The following is a 23,898-nucleotide window of genomic DNA, read 5'->3' as shown; positions in this document are numbered from 1 at the left end:
CAAATGGCGATATATTATATTAGGGTTTTGAACGTTATATTAAAGGTTTTTGTTTTTTATGACGACCGATGAAGGAAAACCCCGGGTGGGACCCCACGACTACCCTGCCTTACGCGGTCCATCTCTGAAAGCTACCAGCACACCCTTACTGCAGTGCTGCCTTCATCTCAGCACCCTCACAACCACCCCGCTTGGCCAAACATTGTATTAGAGCTACTTGCCTGCTTTGTATATAGGGTTTTCAAAATGAACCTAGTTGCTTGTGGCTTGGTTCAGTCATGACACTCATCTGGCTCGGCAAGCTGAGTTACGAGCTGATTGTTTGGTATAAACGAGCCGAGCATGAAAACAAATCGGTCCCACTCATCCCCCTATGTCATCCCTATATTCATACCCCTCATTGAAATTTCATTGATGCATGTTGTTTTGATCAAAATCGGACTCCATAGCAGTGTTGTGAGAGGCGTACGCCTCAGTACCTGAAGCGTACGCCTCAAAGGCGAGGCGCACGCTCAAGGTACTGAGGCGTTGCTGCGATGCGCCCCTCATCAACCTCCGACCAGTTGTGACCACCGACCACCGGAGTTGCTGTGCTGCAGCTGCTGCTCAGTCTTCTCCGACCACCGGACGACCGGCATATCCCTCGCTTCCGTACCAGCTGGGCGGGTGGTCCTTCTCTTACTGCCTCCCCTCCCACCGCTTCACTTCCATTCCAGTTGTGAGAGGCGTACGCCTCAGAGGCGAAGCGCAGGCTCAACGCCTCGCTTCACCTCATCGCATTTAACAACCTTGCTCCATAGATTTGATATACTTCATTCATTTACTGAAGATTCCCGAAAATTGACTTTTGTGTATGATTTTTTGGCGATTCAAAAAACAACGGTTGACCAAACACAATTTTATAATTTAAATTTTTCATATTTTTTCATCAAAATGATATGATTTAGGGGTTGGTTCTTATTAAATCGGCCATTGTTAATCTATCTATAAGATTTGATCAAAATAACCTGCATCATCAGATTTAAGAGGGGTATGAAAATGGAGGATGACATAAGGGATGAGTGAAACCGGACTCGCATGAAAATGGGTGCACAGCTAAGCCGTCTGTAAAGCGGCGGGTCAGCTGCTTGAGCTATATTATCATTGAAACTCCAAAAGTTTTCTTTTCTTTTCTTTTCTTTTCTTTTCTTTTTTTCTTTGTTTGGGTTTCAAATGAGTCAGTTTAAATTTGGCTCTGCTCGTCATGAAGTCAAGGCTGAGATCGAGCTTGGGCTCAGGTTAGACCAGGCTCTTTCGGCTCGTTTACCAGTCTGTCTTGTATAATTGTATACATATGTTCAACGGTTAAAGAGGCGCAGCTGGTTGTTGTCAAGAAAGATTGAAGAATTGAGATCAGGTGCAATGTGACTGCAGGGTTTAAGTATGTTATACTTGATCACCCACCATATGCTGTTGGGCGCCACAACCTTCACCTTTAAGAGTGCTGCTGCACTTGGTCACTCACCATCACATTAAACCTAATCCTTCTTCAAGATAGTGTTGGGGTTTTGTTTCAAAACTATTAAGTTAGAAACTAGTTTTGGCTACCCATTACCTTACATTTACCTAAGTTAGTGGATTTAATTTATTCCTTTTAGGTTAGTCTCACCCAAGAGTTTGCACTTGAGTTTAAATAGTAGAAAGTTGCATTTATGGACAAGGCTCATGAGAGGCACGTCAATTGAACTTAGGGCTTTTGGATTTGGGTTTCGGCTTGGTTTGACCTTGATCATTGTCATTCTTGAACTTTGTTTTTTTTTTTTTGTACTTAAAAAAGTTTTATCTCCGAGATCGAGACCGGCCTATTTAATAGGCATTACTCTGTTTTTTACCTAGACCTAGTCAAGTTAGAGCCCACTCTAACCATGACCCAACATTCTTGCATGGCTCATTTATTGGTCCAATGTTCCAAGATCCTCTATTATTGCAGGACATTTACGGTTGATTGCATCTCTTTTTTAAACAGTTTTGACCAAGGTTGTTAAATGCGATGAGGCGAAGCGAGGCGTTGAGCATGTTATGAAGCGAGGCGTTGAAGCGTAAGCTTCATGATTAAAATAATAAAATATATAATATTAATAAAATAACACTGGTAAATGGTTTTTTAATATAAATATACATATATGAGCTTGTTATATACATATATGAGTTTGTTTGATGGTTGATTTAGTAAATATAAGGTTTTTGAAGGACTTGAAAAATAAATAGCTCCCAATTTTTTTAAATTCTAACCTTGAATTTGTTTCCATCAAAAACGGCCTAAACAAAAAAAAATCTTAGTGATGCATATAAATATTTTTTTCTTGGACATATCAAATGCATACATGCAATAGAACTATCATGAAACTATAGTTTTTCAGCAATGCACTTTTGCACACATCTCTTACTTATATACAGCCAAGTATATGTAAATTTAAGTTAGTTATATTAATGCAAGATTTTTAGTGGTTTACCACGACGCAATTAGTCGGGAGCTATTAATGCTATTGAAACTTGCATCAAACATTTAGCTGAAATCATAGTGAGGGCAATCCAAACAGTGTTATATTTGAAATTATTTTAGATAATTATGTATTCAAAGCAATTCCAGAACGCTTCAGGTACTGAGGGTGCGCCTCAGTACCCTGAGCATGTGCCTCGCCTGTGAGGCGTACGCTTCAAGTACTGAGGCGTACACCTCTCACAACACTGGTTCTGACCATTTCTAACCTTTGGAATACCCTTTTTGTCCTTAAAATTAGTTCAGCTTATAACCCCTCTCCATAGTCGTTGGACCCTCTCCAAGGTCATTTATTTTTTGTATGGCTAGCGAGTGAGTTGAGGCTATTTATACCTCAGGCCTCATCCCATTCACATCACCACCACTCACATGCTCTTCTATCTCCTATTTCTTTGCCACGAGCTTCAAGCTCTAACTTCTCTCTCACGAGCTCGCTCTTTAAAGCCTTCTTCCTAGTGTTCTTCGTGTCCCTTTGTGAAGTAAGTTTAGAGTTTGACTTAGTCGAATTTCTGCCTAAGTTAAGCTCAAGGTTTAGCTTAAGTTGATTTTAGATTTACCTAACTTAATCAAGAGACTATTCAAGATAGTTTGTGTTGCTCGATCTTACTTAGTGCAAGGTGTCGGTTGACCTTTGCGAGTAGGCGAAAGCTTGATTATATTCTAAAAGCAAAATTGCATGAATACTGGTTGCACCGGAGGGGGGGTATGTTTCTGACTAACCTCAGCTTGCCTTTTTTTTTTTTAAATGACGTCACAGAGAAATGTGTGATATTCTAATGCAATTTGCAAGTTTGGTTTGGCTTGATTTCGTGGGCCATAGTTTGATCTCTCTGCCTTTTTTTTTAAGCAGATTGATTCGGGCCTGTACCAATTCTGACAACATTATTATAAGGATTGATAGTTTCAAAATAACACTTAATTCTGTACATTTTTACATTTTTTTACACCTGTTTTATGTATGAATTTATATTTGCTACAATCGAGTTGGAATTTCATAATGCGAGTTGTTTTGACACAATCTAACCTCACAGATGTGTTCAGCATGCTCGATTTAGTAGGGATCAATACTTAGATCATAGTTTTCGATAAAAAAAAATGTCGGGAAAAATCCATACATCATAGCCATTGATTTTTAGATAAAAAAAAAACTGTATACGGGTCAGATTCAGAAGATCTAAAAGTGGGTATCCACTAAATAAAACATGTTTTATATATGTAAAAATGTGCAGAACAGGTGACATTTTGAAATTATCATTTCTTTAGAACAATGTTCAGAATCTGTACCAGACCTGAATACGATTCAGAGAATCCAAATCCAGCTGAAGCAGCCAATTTTGAACCATAATTCAAAACTATTTATACTCTTTTTTTTTAAATTATTAAGAAAAAAGTAGAATCAGCTCGTTGTCGAATCGATTATGGGCCGATACAATACGCGAACCGGCTTGAATCGGATTTGCAATGATACTGACAAGAATGAGTATAGCAGAGTTTGAATAATATTGCAACAAAATCACGATAAGTTAAAAAAATTAAGGATATTTTGTGACATAGATTGAACTATTGTTTGAGTTTAGGAAAATTGGATATGGACTTCAATCATATAGGGCATGTTTGGTTCGTTCCGACAGAATCGCTTTCTCAGGAGAAACTGCAAAAGCGATTCTAAAAGCCTTAAAATCTCATGTTCTTCCAAACATGAGATTTCAGGCAGCCTTGATTTTTGAATCATTCTGATTCGAATTCAGAGTGCGAGTTGAGGGGCCGAACGTTTAGCTGGATTCAGAACTTGGACATGCTGGATCTAGATCTATCAAGTTAGTTTCTGACTCTGATCCAGCCCGGACCCGACTAGGCCCACTCTGTCTTTAGATTATTCCAAGCCTTACCTTAGAAAACCAAATTTTGATCTCAAATTTAATATTGGCATGAAATAAACAAATTGCAGAATCGCCCAAAGTTTTCAATTGTTTATAAATTCCACTATCCGACATGATGGATTGTTCATGATGTGGACCAGAGATCCAGAAAGTCTGTGGGTCCAGGCGACTGCTGTTTGCCGCATTTCAGCCTCATACTTTGACCCCTCGATGGTTCTACAGCCTTGATTTTGTATATATATTACATAGCTAAAAATCAACCATTGAATTGAGTGTTTTGGAAGAAAAATTGTGTTTTTTAATGCTTTCAATATTTATGAAGATTATGAGCTATTGATTTTAAAGTCTTAAAAAAAATCTCGATTATGAATCAAAATCGGACAATTAGAGAGCGGGTTCTTATAAAACCAATCATGTAAATCCCATCCATACAATTAGATTCAAGAGAAACAAAATAAAAAATACATGAAAATCACAGTTCACACATTAGTTCTTATATTCTAGTGATTCTATATATATATATATAATCACTAGAATGAGTACTGAAAATATGAGAACCAAGTGTGAACCGCTATTTTTATGGATTTTTTTATTTGTTTCTCTTGAATTTAACCATACGGATGTGATCTACGTGGTTGGATTTATAAAAACCTGCTCTTGAATCATCCGATTTTGATGCATAAACATGATTTTTTTAATGTTTTAAAATCAATGACTCATAATCGTCATAAATATTCAAGCATTCAAAAATCACATTTTTCATCGAATATACATGATCCAATGGTTGATTCCTAGCAAATTCACCATGCCAAGCGCATCCACATGGTTGGATTGGCAAAAAAAGTGTTGGAAATGCATATATTTTTAGTTCTCATATTTCAGTTATCATATATATCATATTGTCCACTAGAGCCTTTTAAAGACATATTTTAATGTTTTTTTTTAAGGCAAGCTAACCCCACCAGTTATTACTCAAAGTACCACTTGGGTTTGAACACACAACGTCCCACCACAAGAAGTGCATATTTGCATGTATTTTTTCATTAGCCTAAACTTATATACGTATGTACATTAACTTATTCACCACAAAATACCTCGTGATTGGCTCATAGATCTCATCTCATAACGAACTTGGGCTCGGCTCGGCTCATGATGAGTTCACAAGCCGAGCACAAGAGCTTACACTTAATGAGTTGAGCCAAACAGCATGAACTTGGTTCATTAGGCTCGTTTACTAGTGAAATGTTGATATTCAATGTGGAAACACATGATTTGAGTCTTAAGTAGGGCTGTAAACCAGCTGGATAAGCAAAAGTTGAGGTGTTCAAGCTTGGCTCGTGCTTGTAGCAAGCAATGGGCGAACTCGAACTTACGACGAGCCCGAGAATGAACTGAAACAAATTATATACATTTTTCAAAGCTAATAGGGTTTGAACTTAGAACCTACTGAGCTTGTTTCTCTTGCAACACCCACATTCCATGAAACTACACTATCATCCACATTCAATGAACCTGGTCAATCTTAGATTTATTACCTCCTAAATACAACCACCAACCACCAGCCAATCAGACAATGTCATGCAGTCTCTTTACCCTTTAACCAATTATAAGGTGACTGCTATATAGCAATCATATTTGAATATTTAGGTCCAAAATACATAAACCAAGATCCAAAATCCATTTAAAAACTTATAAATAAGGGTTCACCCCTCTCACTTCAAGTATCTAAAACAGAAGTGAGAGAACCATGCTACCTTGAGAGTCTGATTTAACTTAGATGACCTCACTTTTCCGGACTGATTGGCCCATTTTCTTGGTTCTAGGTCCAGTCTTATGGTTCACATTATTGGACTCAGAAGCTCCTTGACCCCATGGTAGTTCTCTTTTATTTATTTTTTTTATTTACTTAATTTTATTTTTATTATAATGTTTTTCCCTCTAATTTTCATATTGTAGTTTATTTCCCATGATTTTTAGCTTTGCCCCATCAATCTCACCTTTTTTTTTTTTAGAAAATTCGGTTGAAGTTCGCTGAATCTCACAAGAAGAACTGAATCAACTGATCCCTAATCAATGGAGGAGGAAAAACATGTTTTTTGGAGAATGAAATCCATATCTCACTTATAAAAAAATCAAAATCCACTTTAAAAGCTGTTTAAAAAAAACTTTTTTATTTCTTTAAAAAAGTATGAATAACCATCTCCCAATTTCAACCGTATCCTCCCGCCGACGATGTAATCGGCAATATTTTTTCCATCAACCCTCTCATCTCCGCTCTAACACCGACTCCAAACAGAGCCTAAATCAATCCAGTTATGTCATTCGACCTCACCAGCTGAGGGTCTAGGTTGGCCTGGGCTTGTGCCGCAGTTTTCAGACCCAGACCTGGCCTGCTTTGGCTTGGCCTTGTTGCCCAAAGTCAAGGTGAGCTAAGTTCTGTTATGCAAGCCACCTAGGGGTTAGAGTGGTTATCAATTTCATTCTTTAGTGTAAATACAAAGGAGGGATGGCCTCACTTTCCATCCCAAATGCATAAACACCCAATCCCAGCTACCAGTTTTTCAAAAGCCTACCACCAAGTAGTCATAGTTTTCTTCTCATTCTGACCCTAATCATCAATACTAGTAGAAAGAGGAAGGAAAGCCACCCACGGCACCAAACTATCAAAGAGATTCATTTTTTGATATGGAGCGAATCGATGATTTGAGTTATTCATTCGGTGAGGCCGGCATTCGGAAGCAAATCAGGTCATGCTGAACATGAGCGTTTTTGCTGATCATGCCGACATCGTGGCAAAACCACGTGGCATTCATCCAAAATGCAAACAGACGGCCACGATGTCGTCATGAGTAAAAACGCTCATGTTCAGCATGACCTGATCTCCTTCCCTGGCATTCAACTAGCAACTGTAAAGAAAGCAGCCACTTTCTCACTTCTAAAAGAATTCTTCTTACTTCAATGAAGACTAACTTGATATGAGAAAGTTGTGCAGGATCCAGAGCTACTAGCCAAGAAACCCTTTTCCTTCTACGCCTAGAGCCCCTTCCACCCCGAAGCAGATCAGGTCATGCTGAAAATGAGCGTTTTTGCTGACATCGTGGCCATCCGATTTGCATTTTAAAAAGCTCAAAAGTCAACAAAACCACGTGGCATTCATCCAAAATGCAAACAGACGGCCACGATGTCCGCATGAGCAAAAACGCTTATTTTCAGCATGACCTGATATGCTTCCCTCCCACCCTACCAATAGTTGTCAACGGGCTGGGTTTGGTTTCGACACAGGTAAAACCAGACTTGGGCTCGATTTTTGGGTGTGGTATCGGGTGTAGACTTGGGTCTAATCAGGTCCACTATAAGAAAAATCATACACAAACCCGATAAAAACTACATGAACCAGACCCCGACCATACCCAATAAAATAATATTTTTTATCATTTTTACATTGAAAATTTGTGGGTCTTAATCAGAACTCGGGGGTCTGGTATAAAATTTTACAAATTTGCGAGTCTATGATGTAGGTTGAATCCAGATCCAAAGCATAATCTTGGTAATTCTGGTACTGTAAGATGTGACACAAAATATCCAATTGAATCGGACCCGAATCCAGAACTAATTGGATCAAAGCAAATCCGTGTTTTTTCACGTAAATTGAAGGATCCACGTATGAGATACGGGTCGGGTGTCTGTCTAACCCGATCCATTCGCAACCACAAGGCAGCAGGCCGCATTTTTTCCGCGCCCGACGCGGTGGGTCCCACCAGGTGGTTTTCCTATAAAATGCCACGGGCAGCACGCGTTTCCTGCCCGTGGGCTGCCCGTTCAGAAGAAAGAGAGCGGGAAGGTCAGAACCGAACTCTGATCGGATAGAGATCCAGTCATAAGCGTTATGACTGTAAGGGTCATAATGCTCTCTGACAGAATGACACGCGTACCAACTCTTACCGTCACTAACGGCCGTTAAAAATGGACTCTTTTGTTTTTAGTTGGTTACGTAACGTTCACTTTCGTAACGGCAGCCTGCCGGTAGTGTGGACGCGTGTCTCTCGGTCAGAACGTTATGGTGGTTAAGGTTATAAGCCTTATGACTGGCTTCTCCCCTTCTTTCCCTAGTTCTTACTTCTTACTATTTAAGCGGTGGAGCGGCCGCCGGCATCCGCAGTTTCTTGCGTTTCCCTTGGGCGGACTGGCGCTCAAATTCGTGACTGCATTGTGAGAGAAACTATAAGCAAGAGGTTTATCGGAAGGTTCTGGAGCAAGGAAGTGGAGAAGAGGTAACTTTTTGTGAGATTTCCTTCTTTTCTGTGTAATTTGATCTTCTATGAGCTTCTGGAGTTTCTTTTCTAAGCTTTCGTGGAAATTTTCGCGTTGAGGTCGTTGCGTTCTGGTTTGGAAGCGGGATTTTGAGTTATCCGGTTGATTTTCTGGGTTCTGGAGTGAGATTTTCTGCTTTATCGTGATTTTTGTGAGCTTATCGAGTTTATTTTCTAAGTTTTCGTGGAAATTTTCGCGTCCTGATTGTTGCATTATGGTTTCGAAGAGGGATTTTGGGTTATCCGGGTGATTTTCGGGGTTTGGGGGTGAGATTTTCTGCTTTATCGTGATTTTCGTGTGGTTTTATTGTTGCTTTGAGGGTTTTTAAATGAGGCTCGTGTCTTTCGTCTGTAACTTTTTCTTTTTTGTGGTTTTCTTGAGATTTTGTGCGAATTCCGGGTCTGACATGGTTGAAACGTGCAGGCAAGAGGCGGACTCGAGCTAGAAAGGACGTGCGGCTCGTGACACTCTTCTTCGTGCTTTGATCTTGGAAGTTTTCTATTTAGAGAAGTGTTTTGCCTACTATTTAGGTTGATCTTTTAGCTCAGGAAACCCTAGGCCCTTCTCATTGACCAAGGATCTGAGAAGTTTTTTTCTTTTATTAAGTCGCTCTCTTTCTTCGATTCATTTGGCCTCGGAAATCGACACCTTGGCTTGAGTCTTTGAAAGCTTCCTTTGGACGATTTTGTGTAGTGTTGATCATTTTTATTAATCTTCTGTACTAAGAATCACAGCCTTGAGCATTTTGCATAGAGGACCACAGTATTTGATTGATTCAACTATTCTTCACAAATTTCTTGCTTAGAGGAACCTCAGATAGCTTTTTGTGAACTTCGTTATTTAGAGAACCGAATTTTATCAATTCATTTCTTTAACAAAAGGAACATTTTTTCTCGGGTTTTATTTAACCGTTTCTTAAGATTAAGAAATCCTAGAGAAGCTCGTTTTTTCATTCAGCGTTTTTTAGCTCAAGATCCGAGCTTTATTTTCCCTATTTAATGGCGGTCTCTCTCCAATCAAGCCTTCTCCGTCTGCCTAATGTTCCCGGAACAAGCTCAGAAAAGTTTTCTTCCGTATCTTCAATTTCATGTAGCCGGATTACAAAAGGGTTGACACACAGGAAGAAGAGGGAAAGAGGCTGTGAAAGAAGAGATTTGAGTATCTGTTGTGAACAGCAAGCTGCTGTTTCTTTAGCAGAGAAGTTTGAGGACAAACAGGAACAGGCAGGTGAATATGTGAGGCAATTGAGCTGCGTGATGAAGTTTGGTGGATCGTCTGTGGCCACTGCAGCTAGAATGAGGGAAGTTGCAGGCCTGATCCTCAGCTTTCCTGAGGAGAACCCTGTCATTGTTATGTCAGCAATGGGGAAGACGACTAATAAGCTTCTACAAGTGCGTAAGTTATTGTTTTAATTTCTTTGTTCTTAAAAGCATGTGCATGAACTGCATCCATAGACTAGGCAGCAGTTTCTCTCTGTTATTTTTTCTGAATTCAATGCAACAACCATGAGGATCTAGATGTTAACCCTTGGGGAAAGTTATAATCTTTCTCTATATCTAGGTCACACGGGTACTCCATTCTTACTACCATACAAACCACCCACTATATTTAATGCAAAAACTCAAGCGAACAACTTCATATCCTAACCTGTAACCATATTCATCTGCTGTTTATTTACTTTGATAGCCGTTTACTAATAATGTAGAACCTCAATATGATAGGGTTATCCCCACTGCTATCATGGCACGTGCTTTTGCAATAATGTGAAACAGATTTTGGAGTGAGGCAGTGAAATCAATCTAGTTGCTCATTCAGTTGTGCAGGATAGTTATGGAAAATTTGTGGAATAGAACTGGTGTGTTCTTGTCAAAATATTAAATAAATCTTGCATTCATGGCAATAAAAATGAAAAGAACCCCTGGACTTTTTTTATATTAAAGGATTTTTTTTCAATGTATTATGTTTTTCGAAAGCCTCACTGCATTTTATTGTCCTTGGAACTCTTCTCCTTTATAAAATTTTTTCTTTCTTGGATTTCAAAAAAAAAAGCGTAAGAAAATCTTACATGTACTAATTGACAACATATCCAAAGTAGTAGGTCGATTTTACCCACTCCTTTCAGTCGAGACTTGGTTCTTTGAACTATGCAATTTGGATATAATGTATAGGCCTGCATTAATCATTCATCTCAAGCTATAATTGTTGCCTTTATTTGCTTGGCTTAAGCCATTATAGAAATGTCATGTAGCTTATGCTCATGCTCATTTGTCATATGATTTATTCTTCCTACTTGAATTGCTAGCTGGCCTTTTATCTATTTGATGTTGTTTGAGTAAAATTAGGTTAACTTTATACACAAGATTCTTGTGCTTGTTGTTCTGGTTTTTTATTGTGATTTTTCTTGTTACTGTTAGGCTGGGGAAAGGGCTGTTAGCTGCGGTGTTAATAATGTCTCTGCAATAGATCAGTTGCATTTTATAAAAGAACTGCATATAAAGTAAGAATTCTTTTCCTCCTCTCACAATGTTTAGTAGCTGTATCAAGAAATTAGACAGCCATTCTTATGAGATCTATTCTGCTTGTGTTTCTTCAGGACTGTTGATGAGCTCGGAATACCCAGATCAACAATTTCTGGTAATTATGATATTTGATGTAGTGTTGATGGAGGAATCCAGATTTAAAAGTTTAATGTTTACGGTCTTCTAATTTTGTATGCTTTCTCTCTATTTTTCAAAGGAACACCTTGGAAAAATATGATAGCTGGTATAAAAGTGTTTGACAATTCATCGATAAATTTCAAAATGGCACCTAACCTTCACCACGACCTTACCTACTAGAAATTCAAAGGGGAAAAAAGGAAAAAAACACTGAATTTCGGTTAATCAAAAGATCTTGTCTTGTTTTTCAAGTTTTGTACTTTGGCAGAGACCCTGCAGTATTATTTTGTCTGATGAGATCACATTAGTTTATGATTACATTTGATTATCCAGAACTGCTAGAGGAATTCGAACAACTGCTGATGGGGATTGCTTTGATGAAAGAATTGACACCTCGCACAAGGGACTATCTAGTTTCCTTTGGAGAGCGTATGTCTACACGTATTTTTGCTGCATATTTGAATAAAATTGGTGCCAAAGCCCGCCAAGTATGTTATTGTGCAGCTTAACATTTTTGTTAGCTACATATCATATATGCTTATGCAAGATTGTGGAATATATACACTTAGATTGTTTTTATTTCTTTCCTTTGTTGATATTTCATGTATTCTTCTGGATATGTTGTAGTTATGCTACTGTTTCTACTGGATTAGTATACATAAGTCCATATTGTTCTGAATAGACCTCAATGGAAAAAGAAAGTTTTAGGTCACCATTCACGTTCAATTAAACAAACTTACCATAACTTTCTGGTGATAAATGTTGATATGTAATCAAGTGAGAAGTATTTTTGTCATTTAACATCTTTAGTTGTTTTGTCCTAGAAAACCAACTACATGTTTCATCCAACATTGACCGACTGTAACTTGTTATATGGAAGTTTCACTTTTCTGTTGCAGGGCATAAATTTCTTTCCAAGTGGAGTTCATATTAGGGAATCTCATTTATCTCAAGATGTATATGTCATGATTAGCTTTGTCATAAGTTTAAAGCCTAATTTTATTTGGATGATTCTTCTTGTTCCTTAGCTGAATGGCTTAAATAACAACACGTATATGAGAAAATAAGTGAGGTTGATGGGTCATAAAATGTCTCAACCATTTCATGTATGTAAAGAATCAATAGTAGCGAATAACACTGATATAAGTTGTGATGATACTATACAGGTACATATACGTACATACATATATATACACATACATATGGGTTTAATATTTGGTCAGGTTGCCATCATAATGGGTAGAAAATGCCATCCTTTTGGATCTGCATGGTTTGTTTAGTAGGAGACGGGTTTCGGATTGTGTGATACATGTAATGGCTTCCAACAGTCTGAAATCAATGGCTCACAATGTTAAAAAATTTAACATCAAAATATTGTGTTTCTACATCGAGAAAACATGATCCAAGGTGCATCCTAGCAAATAGACCATGCTGAACAAGATCGAGTTTGGTCGATATTTTGTGCATCCATGATTCCCATCTTGGTTTTATGGTCAGGTCACAGTTACAAATACATGCATGAACACAAGCACATATATGTATTTATTTGTGTGGATGTACCTGCAATGACTGTTGAATGTGTTATAAGATTGTATATGTATTTGTGTGTGTATGTATATATTAATATATGTATGTATGTTCATATGTATGTAAACCATATTTCGGTCATTTTACTTTGTAATAGTGGTCAGCCCATTAGGGGCTGACTATGTAATTTTTTTATTTTTTTATTTTTATTTTTTTATATTTTTAGCTCTTTATGAGCTGGTGTACTTGAAAGGGGCAGCTCCAACTAGCAGTTGGAGCTGCTCTCAAATGTGACCCTTGGGCGCCAACTACCCCATTCTCCCTCTCTCTCTTGTTATAAATAGGAGTTCTCCCCTTGTAAATCTTGAATGCTTTACAAGGTGATAAGAAGGGAGTTAGTTATATTGTGCTCAAAGGCAACTTTGATATGACAGACCTTAGTTTTTTGCAGTACTTTCTTGGAATAGAAGTGACTTACTCACCTCGTGGTTACTTGTTATCGTTGACTAAGTATGCAGCATAGATTATTGAACGGTCAAGACTCTCCGATTAAAAACGAGTTGATACTCCAGGGGTCATCAATGCAAAGATGAAAAAAGATGATGGAGAACCTGTGAAGGATCTAACTCATATAGACAAATGATTGAAGTTTTATCTTATCTCTCTATTACTCGTCCTGATATATATATATATATATATATATATATATATATATATATATATATATATATATATAAACCGAAATACCCATAAGGGGTATTTCGATCATTTTACTTTGTAATATTGGTCAGCCCATTAGAGGCTGACTGTGTAATTTTTACATTTTTTTTTGTTACTTTTTAGCTCTTTATGAGCTGGTGTACTTGAAAGGGGCAGCTCCAACTAGCTTGCTCCCAAATTTGACCGTTGGGAGCCAGCCCAACAGCTAGTTGAGTTGGGCTGCTCCATTCTCACCTCTCTCTTGTTATAAATAGGGGTTCTTGTAACTCTTCAATGCTTTCTCAAGCATTTTGTAATACAAAACCATTTATATTTTAGTCTCTTTGCTCTTGTGTGTGGGTGGTGTGGATTGATCCATAAGTGGTTCTTTATGGGTCGATTGTGTTCTTGTAAGCCCACAAGAGACTCTTGTTTGTTTTTGTTCTTATTTCATTACAGAATCTGTGCATTATGCTTCAATCAAAATCTTCACAAGAACTACTATGCCAGTGCTATTAGGTGTAAGTGACTTTGTTTTTTCCTACCATGGCGAAAACTTAGGATTAGAGAACAATTTCCAGATGGTATCCCAAATGTGATGACAAGCCATGACCAAATCAAGCAGAAGGGAAAAACCATCCAGAGTGATGAGGGTAGAAACAAAGACTAGTATGGAAGTTTGATGGGTGAATGGGTGTAGCTAAAAGGTGCTCCAACAGCCAAGTGAAGTGAAATATATCTAAGATCGATTGTTCTTCCAGGGAACCCAAGCTGCCATGAGTGACAAATGGTATGTACCACCCTCAACCTTGCAACTGGGAATTGTTAGAAAGTGATGGAACTGCAAGATCAAGTTGGAAGTAGCTCCTCAGTTAAGTCAATAAGGAATTTTGGAGCTCCTCAGTTAAGTCAACAAGGAATTTTTGGATTTTGAAAAGGTTTGAAGTTCTAATGTAGTTGCATATGTTCTGTAGCATCCTAGGTTTGTTGACTACTAAAGATCTCAATTGGTTGTTTACTCTTTACTGTAAAGAGATAGTTTAAGATCCATAACTAAAGTGGTACCTTGCTAAGATATGGCTTTAGTTCCTTTAAACAAGGAAGATGGATGGTCACTTGTTATGTCTTTCTTCTATATAGATTTGCATGATCTCTCTTAATTGCAAGTTTTAGGCTTTGCTCCTTAAACAGGCTCTAATCATTGATAATTTTTCTTTTGATGTTGTCGTCCTTATCATGTGTTGGTATTGTTGTAAGGCTGATTAATGAAAACATAATATGTTGCAGTATGATGCGTTCGATATTGGCTTTATAACCACAGATGAATTCACTAATGCTGACATTCTTGAGGCAACATATCCTGCTGTTGCAAAGCTGCTGCAAGGAGATTGGATTAATGATTCTGCAATTCCTATAGTAACAGGATTTCTTGGCAAGGTATTTATCAGTAAAGTCTATGTTCATTTTGTTACTTGTGTTATTTAGCAAGTTTCTTTATTTATTATTCCAATGATCTGCCATGTGTCTTTCCATTGATAATTCATTATATAATGTGTTATTCACAGGGTTGGAAAACCGGTGCTGTTACGACTCTGGGTAGAGGTGGCAGTGACTTGACGGCCACCGCTATGGGTAAAGCCTTGGGCTTAAGAGAGATTCAGGTTGACTTTAACTTTGTGCTGTAAATAAACCTTGGATTTCTTTTCTTTTCTTTTCTTCTGTAGCATGAAACACCTCCGTCTGAATTTCAAGAGGTTCATCCATAATCATCCATCGCCATAGTTCCTGCATAAATTTTTGAAATGTTTCATAAATTTGATTTGCAACTGCTGTGTCATTTGTAACAGGTGTGGAAGGATGTTGATGGGGTGCTAACGTGTGATCCTCATATCTATCCACGTGCACAACCAGTACCATTTTTGACATTTGAGGAGGCTGCTGAGCTTGCATATTTTGGTGCACAGGTTTCTTTCTTTGATGTTTTGTTTCACATTTTAGTGGACAATCTGATATCTAAGAAACAATGCTTGTACGTTTCATTCACAGTCTATCTTCTTTTGATTCAAACTGATCTTTGTACTCAGCCAATAAAGGTCAAGTGATCTACACAGACATTATATGAATAACAGCAGTAGTCTATACATAAATATCCCCAATAAAGAGGAAATTTATGACCTAAACATCAGTTATCATACCACATACACACTAACACCCATAGGAGTGTGTATTAAAAAAGAAATGGAAATCGAGGAGATAAGTGTAAAAGGACTACCCCCAGAAATCCAGTCTTAAATGAAGTGATAGTCCATGTCAATGTGCTAGATATGCTTGTAGAAACTATTAATGCTGGCAATGTGGCCTTTTTGTTCTCACAATATTGGCAAGAGCTTGAAAAAGGAGTTCTTCCAGTCAGGGCGTACGGTAGAGCCAACTTATTAGTAACTTCTCAAGAATGGTTGGAAGGTGATGTGTGCCAGTTTTATTCCCATGATGTCACCACTGAGGAATAAAGAATATGGGACGGAGAGATCATTTAGTTACACCAGATAGTATGTTACTTCAGTAGACGAAAGGATCATGGAGAATCTACTCTACACTGATATGATGTAATGTCGCACAAAGAAGGGAAATACAAGTACAAGAAACAGCTTTCATTTTTTTAAAATAAAGAAAATGCTGCGAAGAACGAAACTAGTGAACTCTTTAACAGCAAATCCTTTTAGGTTTTCTTCTGCCAATTCCCCTTTCTATAAACTAGTTTGAGGGCATATCCATCACAATGAAAGTGCTTAACTGCTAATTCAGGGTTCATTGACTGCATTGCAATTGCATCCTGGATTACGAGTGGTGTGTACATGTGTATCCTTTCTTTCCTTTTTTTGATTGTAAAACAAACAAATACTGCAGCTTGCTAATGCATTATTTTCTTTTTTGTTGTAGGTTTTACATCCACAATCTATGCGACCTGCTAGAGAGGGTGATATTCCTGTAAGGGTCAAGAATTCTTACAACCCTAAAGCTCCTGGAACCCTCATTATGAAGGCTAGGGATATGAGTAAGGTTATAAATGGCTTACTATTGGACCTGTTAGAGGTTTCATTCTGAAATTCTTAGTGTATTCTTTAGATTCCAAATTTCTTGAATGCATTGATTCTGTGTGCAGGCTATACTGACCAGTATAGTTTTGAAGAGAAATGTAACCATGTTGGATATTGTGAGCACTCGAATGCTTGGTCAGTATGGGTTTCTTGCAAAGGTAAGTGTCTTCTGACAGGTGGTGCTTGCTCCTTCCTACTTATGTTTATGGCTAAGCTGATTCGGTATTTGGACAACCTGGGTAAACCCAGTTGATTAATGACTGGAATCAGTTGACCCAGCCAACTTGGGCAACCAATGAATTATAATTCAACTGAGTTGATTTTTACTCGGACCCAACAGGACGCTGAGCAAGAATCAGGCCAGTAATATCAGCAAAGCAGGATTCCAAGCCATTTCTTGTGTTGATCAGTCTTAGTAACTGATCCATTGTTGTGTTGGATATAGGTTTTCTCCATCTTTGAGGATTTGGGTATCTCAGTTGATGTTGTGGCTACTAGTGAAGTTAGCATTTCTTTGACGTTGGACCCTTCAAAACTATGGAGCAGAGAACTAATACAGCAGGCATGTTTATGAGTTCCAGGCCTTACAGCTGCAAATGTGTACTCTTCATTCATTATCCACAATAACAAAAAAGAAAATCATTATTTAAGCATGTATTGATTGCATAAAATCTCTCATAGGGAAATGCTTTTGGTATATCGATCTTTTTTTTTTTGGAGTTATTTATCATCATCAGTCTTGTATAACATTTTCTTATCAGAAAGTTATTCTGTTAGTTATTGTTTATCTAAGAATATGACTTGATCAACTTGAGTATCAAACTCTTTTTTCTAGGAGGGGTTAACAGTTTAAAGTTACTGGAGTATTTCTGCTGTCATTTTTCATGTACGTCAAAATGCACAAATATTTGCCCCATGCATAAATTCTTTCATGTGCTGATTCTCATTGTCTGAGTGTTGTTTGCTTTATATCCATAATTTTTGGCCAAATATCATTAGAAATCAACCAGGATAGCTTATTTATTTTATATATTTCTTTGTGGATGTACATGCAATTTTTTTTAGCTTTCTTGGTTTTCTAGGAGTAACTGAACTTTGAACTTCACTTAAAATTGAGATTTTAAGTTCTTGTACGTGCAATTTTTTAGCTTGCTTGGTTTTCTAGGAGTAACTGAACTTCGAGCTTCGCCTAAAATTGAGATTTTCAGTTTTTTCTTGTATTCTATTTACATAGATTTCTTTTTTCCTGGAACTGAGTTTAGAGTGGGGTTTCTTGTATGCATAATAGTGGTCAAACTTTCTTTCGTTTTGCTTTTGCTAATGTCCATGTCCTCTTTTTTTTGGATATAGGAACTTGACCATGTCGTAGAAGAACTTGAGAAAATTGCAGTTGTGCATCTCCTGCAAAATAGATCAATAATTTCGCTTATTGGGAATGTACAACGGTCATCATTAATACTAGAAAAGGTAAGTTTCTCTTGCATGATGAACTGTTGGCTCCACTCTGTTTGAGAGTTCAACTGCCATCCAGTGTTTTCTTACTGTCAGTGAGTACTAGATGCTTCTGTTTATGCTTACCAAAGGCTTCTCCTTTTGATAGTTCTTCAAGGATACATTTACATATGGGGAATTTGTTGCTAGGAGAGGAAATCTTTTTAGTAGGAAGAATTTTCATAGAACTGATCCTAGGAAGCATCTTCCATTGTTTGTTGCTGTGGGAAAATGTGGCAAAGAGCATCTGAGAAATGGTTCCACATTTAGAACAGATACAAAAGTGTTACAGGAAATACTTATGTTTTTACTTTTGACTTATTTTTTATTCGTATTTTTCCTAAATTGTCCTTTTTTTATGTCTTAATTGTCCTTCCTTTCTTATAACCTGGACCCAGCAAAAACATTCTTCCCTGTCAGATATTAAAACATAACCATCCTATAGCAAAGTTCCACCCACTTTATCAGACATTGAAGGCGCATGGTTAGGCAGATAAAATGGTCATTGCACACTTTAACCTTCCTACACCATTTGTGCTTCTCCTTTTCACTTTCACCTCTTTTTTTTTAAGTGATTTTAGTTTCACGTTTTCAGCCCGCATTCTCTAATTTCATTTATATACAAATTTATGCTGTGCATTTTCCAACCATCTCAGATTTTGAATGTGCATTGTTTGATTAACTCTCTCTCTCTCTCATATGCCTTTAAGGAAAAGATATCATAGGAAAATTCTTGGAGGTCTTTGACTGTGCAGTTGTTTTCCCACATTCAAGTGTACCTTTAGCACCACTGTTCTTTGCAAGCCTGTGTGTGTGTGTGTGCTCACTCCACTGATTCCCTGCATTTGAATGTTCCAGGCATTCTGTGTTCTCCGGTCAAATGGTGTGAATGTCCAGATGATCTCTCAAGGAGCATCAAAGGTCTCTCTCTCTCTCTCTCTCTCTCTCTCTCTCTATATATATATATATATATATATATATATATATATATATATATATAGTGTGTGTGTCTTTGACATCCTGTGGTTTCATTTGCCAGGTAAATATCTCCTTGATAGTAAATGACTGTGAAGCAGAACAGTGCGTCAAGGCTCTGCACCGCACCTTTTTTGAAACACCGGAACTCACTGACTTTGAGATTGTCAATGGCTCATTTAATGGGGATGGAGACCAACGATATTCCTAACACATAGGACATTATCACAGTTTATAATATCGCATAAACATATCATGCTGTATCTCAACATATTATGGTTCAGTTGATGGGTATGGAGACCAACGATAGTCCTAACACAACATTGCCTGCCTCCTTTGGTTTTTAGCAGTCCCGCAGCTGGCTAACGTATTAGCTCCAGTGCGCTCTTGGTTGAGGCATAATCATCATTTTGCATAATGTAGAACATGGCTCGTGCTAAGATCCATAAGTTTTTGTTGTTTAGAAAGCATCATTTGGCGGGTTTTTTCACCTACAAAATCTACTTGCATGAGGTGTTTTTTAGACCTTTGGTTCCAGGCGGTCTTGCTTCATGGTCGAACGAAGCATCGTGCAAGTGTTGGACTATCATGTAGTTTTAAAATCTTTTTGGGCTATATATTTGTAGGTCGCTTCTATGGTGGTATCATCCATAGATGTAAGTTCCAAGCACAAAATCTAACCATTGGATCTTGTTTATCATGTTCTATTATTATGTTCATATGTTAAAGTTGACTAGAATATGATGTTTTGTACCATCTTTAAACCACATTTATTTTCATGAATTGTGAACTGTTGATTTTTGCGGTCTCAAAATTAGAATCTTATGGTGTATTTGACATGCTAATATAGTAAATAAACGCTTACCATTATTTGGTGGCTAGATCTATACAAACTAGAGTGTGAACCACCATGGTACAGAACCACTATATTTTTCCATATTTGTATTGAATTTATTTAATCTGTCACCCTCTTATGAAATTGGAGGTGAAGATTGATGGTTGCATGAAATCTTCAACTCTTCATCAAAGCCTCAGTGTTATGGAATGGGAGTAAAAGATGAATTTAGCATCATCCTTTGACCTATGATTTGTATAATTGTATCTGCCCCTTAGGTTAAGATAATGTCATCAGATGGGGGGGGGGGGGGCAGCATCTGTTAGTGCACATCACCTTGTGTTGGGACGTTGCAAGTTTGAATCCCAATGGTATATGGTTGTATAACTGGTAAGGGTCTGCCTAACCCCAGCTTTCTCTGTTTTGAAAAAAAATATTTGTTAGATCTTGACCCTTGTGAGGTGCATATTTTTGAGTCGAGCTTTGGCAGTCTTAATAGTAAGTCGATCCGTAAGAAATGCAACTTCTCTAGGCAATTGTTATCAGGACTTTGCAGCATTTCTTCACATCGATTGGTAATCGCTCATTGTCCGCTTAAAACTGAAAAGGCACCTAAATAACAAGCTGATGCTTGATGCTAATCAGACCGGTCTTCTTTGAATCTTAATGAAAAGAACAGGAATCAAATAAGATATAAAAAAATTCTCACAATTCAGCTTTATAAAAGAACAGAAATCATAGACCCAAGGGGTTTGGCTTTGTGGGATGGGGACTAGACCGAAGCAGGTTATATGTTTCCCCCCCGAACAGGGCATCTCATGATCGGGGGTCCCAAAGAGCACCACGTATGTAAGCATGTGCGTCTCGTATCCCTATGTTTGTCAGCATTAATTAGCGTTGGAGTTTGATGCGATTGCAAAGACTTAAGTACCCTCTCCTCCATTGGTGCAAAAAAAAATGACGGTTCTTGAAAAGGAGTGGTTGTAAAGACTCAAGTGCCCCGAAGATGATTATTTAAGACCCAATCTCTGCACTGCAGGATTATCCGAGAAAGAAATCTCCCCTGGAGGAGGCCATGAACATCAACCCTCTCACTCTCTCTCTCCCTTCTATTTCTGCTTCTGTGCACATCCATTAGAAGATCATACATTGCTCCATCAAGCACCGACTGACCTATACATTGACTCTTGTGAAGCCTGATTTAGAGTTTTTACCCTTACAGGAGGAGGGTTTGGGGGCTCCTCCCAGCGTAGGTATCATCATTCAACTAAATGAGTTGTAGATCCTGATTCAGAGTTTTTACCCTTACAAGAGAGGAGTAAAACCTCATCTCACTCTCTTTCCCTTCTCTCTCTACTTCTGTGCACATCCAACAAACGATCCAACATTTCTCCATCAAACACCGACTGACCTACACACTAACTGTAGCATCGTTCAACTTAATGAGTTGTGAAACCTGATTTAGAGTTTTTGCCCTTACAGGAGGGGGGTTTGGGGCTCCTCCCAGCGTGGGTAGCATCATTCAACTTGAAGAGTTGTGGAGTCTGATTCAAAGTTTTTATTCATTCATATTTTAAGGCATTAGATCTCATTTTTGAACATCCACGCATGTGCAGTTTGCTTTCATCATATTCAGTTGCTTTCTAGATTATACTTTGAATTCTTGTGCATTTTAGATCTATCGATTTGTATGTAACCATAGCTCATTTTAACTTGAATTTTTTACTGCAACTTCATGCATATGTCTTCATGCTCTCCACCAAAAATCAAATCATTCTGAGTTTGTTTGACCCACTTTAAAAATCGAGATTCAAAACCTGTTATTTTGCACCGTCAGGATTTTAGCAGAATCAGGACCAACTTGCGGAAGTGATTTCTCCCTAACCAGAGATGATTTTTCCGATCCGTAAAAAGGGTTGTTTTCTAAATTGAATCTAGTTTGTTCATACCAAATTTCAGCGATTTCTATGGTGTTTTCGTACCAGTTTCGGGTCAAAAACCATAACCCTGTCACCCTGTGTCATTTTAACGGCTCAGATTATGATCCATTTTGTTTGAATTTTATTTTCCTAATGGAAGATCATTTTTCAATTCTGTAAAACGGGTTCTCTTCGTTTATGTGTCTATTTCATCCCTGTAAATTTTCAGAATTTTTCATGGTCAATTACTATTTTATTTTGATTAAATACCAGAACCTTGTATCCAGATTTTATAAATGTTCTGATTTTGGCCCCCATATCATGACTGTTGTAGCATTTCTTCAACAAATCGTTATTTTATTGGCAATATTCTTCAACAAATTATTGTTATGATTTTTTTGAGTCTCTAATGAGTCTCTACTATGATTTGTAGTATTTTTGGGTCTCCAACGAGCCTCACAATGATTTATAGTGTTGTTCGATCTTTTAACTATGATTTATAGTGCTTTGGGGTCTCCAACGAGCCCCACAACGATTTGTAGTGTTTTTCGGTCTTTTAACTATGATTTATAGTGTTTTCGGGTCTCTAACGAGACCCACAGCGATTTATAGTGTTGTTGGACCTCGCTATAGCGATTTGTAGTGTTTCTCGCTAAACACTACAGCGATTTGTGATACAAATCGCACTTCGTTATGAAGTCTAGTTTATTCCTGTAAATTTGCAGCGATTTATATGGTCATTTGATACCTCATTTGGATCTAAAACCAGACCCATATTAGTCTGCCTTATTTGAGTGACATAGGTTTTTATTTCATTTTGTAAGAGTCATATCTCCCCAACGGAAGATCATTTTTCAAATCCGTAAAAAGGGTTTTCTTCCTCTATGTGTCTAGTTTATATCTGAAAAGTTTTATAACTTTTTATACTCATTTGATATTTCGAACCTGTTAAAAACCGAGACATGTTATAAAATGTTATAAAACTTAAAAAGTTTGAAACTTCCTCTATGTGTCTCGATTTTTAACAGGTTCGAAATATCAAATGAGCATAAAAAGTTATAAAACTTTCCAGATATAAACTAGACACATAGAGGAAGAAAACCCTTTTTACGGATTGGAAAAATGATCTTTTGTTGGGGAGATATGACTCTTACAAAATAAAATAAAAACCTATGTCACTCAAATAAGGCAGACTGATAGGGGTCTGGTTTTAGATCCAAATGGGGTATCAAATGACCATAGAAATCGCTGAAAATTTACAGGAATAAACTAGACTTTTTAATGAAGACACTACTTTTTACGGATTTAAAATCCGATCTCTGGTTAGAGAGATATGACCCTGACAAGTTGGTCCTAATTCGGATAGCGATTTGTATCACAAATCGCTGTAGTGTTTAACGAGAAACACTACAAATCGCTAAACACTACAGCGATTTGTGATACAAATCGCTATCTGAATCAGGACCAACTTGTCAGGGTCATATCTCCCTAACCAGAGATCGGAATTCAAATCCGTAAAAAGTTGTGTCTTCGTTATGAAGTCTAGTTTATTCCTGTAAATTTTCAGCGATTTCTATGGTCATTTGATACATCATTTGGATCTAAAACCAGACCCATATCAGTCTGTCTTATTTGAGTGACATAGGTTTTTATTTCATTTTGTAAGAGTCATATCTCCCCAACGGAAGATCATTTTTCAAATCCGTAAAAAGGGTTTTCTTCCTCTATGTGTCTAGTTTATATCTGGAAAGTTTTATAACTTTTTATGCTCATTTGATATTTCAAACCTGTTAAAAATTGAGACACATAGAGGAAGTTTCAAACTTTTTAAGTTTTATAACATTTTATAACATGTCTCGGTTTTTAACAGGTTCGAAATATCAAATGAGCATAAAAAGTTATAAAACTTTCCAGATATAAACTAAACACATAGAGGAAGAAAACCCTTTTTACGGATTTGAAAAATG

At 37.5% G+C, this 23,898-nt stretch overlaps 1 protein-coding gene across 2 annotated transcripts; it reads left to right on the top strand.

Annotated features, from left to right (window-relative positions):
* Positions 1–8,628: 8,628 nt before the first annotated feature.
* On the top strand, positions 8,629–20,020 carry LOC149851516 (aspartokinase 2, chloroplastic-like). 2 transcript variants are annotated; one of them, XM_090001022.1, is made up of 14 exons: positions 8,629–8,690; positions 9,154–10,121; positions 11,145–11,227; positions 11,324–11,364; positions 11,721–11,875; positions 14,901–15,050; positions 15,179–15,274; positions 15,461–15,577; positions 16,554–16,673; positions 16,777–16,869; positions 17,157–17,273; positions 18,062–18,178; positions 19,061–19,123; positions 19,242–20,020. In XM_090001022.1, exons 2-14 carry the CDS (start codon positions 9,729–9,731, stop codon positions 19,386–19,388), a joined length of 1,692 nt encoding a protein of 563 aa, XP_089857148.1. In that variant the 5' UTR covers positions 8,629–8,690; positions 9,154–9,728; the 3' UTR covers positions 19,389–20,020. The 2 variants fall into 2 exon arrangements, with proteins under 2 accessions (XP_089857148.1, XP_089857140.1); XM_090001014.1 differs by lacking the exon at positions 8,629–8,690 and having other exon boundaries at positions 8,924–10,121.
* Positions 20,021–23,898: the final 3,878 nt, after the last annotated feature.

This window comes from Nuphar pumila, chromosome 1, assembly GCF_984573655.1.
Source record: "Nuphar pumila chromosome 1, dmNupPumi1.hap1.1, whole genome shotgun sequence".
NCBI classification, from domain to species: domain Eukaryota; kingdom Viridiplantae; phylum Streptophyta; class Magnoliopsida; order Nymphaeales; family Nymphaeaceae; genus Nuphar; species Nuphar pumila.
This window is presented reverse-complemented; position numbering and strand designations above follow the sequence as displayed.

Excerpts from the sequence above, each read along its gene's own strand:
- LOC149851516 (XM_090001022.1), top strand. The coding sequence starts at position 9,729 with ATGGCGGTCTCTCTCCAATCAAGCCTTCTCCGTCTGCCTAATGTTCCC. Across the intron at positions 11,876-14,900 it reads TTGGTGCCAAAGCCCGCCAA|TATGATGCGTTCGATATTGG; the intron begins GTATGTTATTGT and ends AATATGTTGCAG. Across the intron at positions 15,578-16,553 it reads TTGCATATTTTGGTGCACAG|GTTTTACATCCACAATCTAT; the intron begins GTTTCTTTCTTT and ends TTTTTGTTGTAG.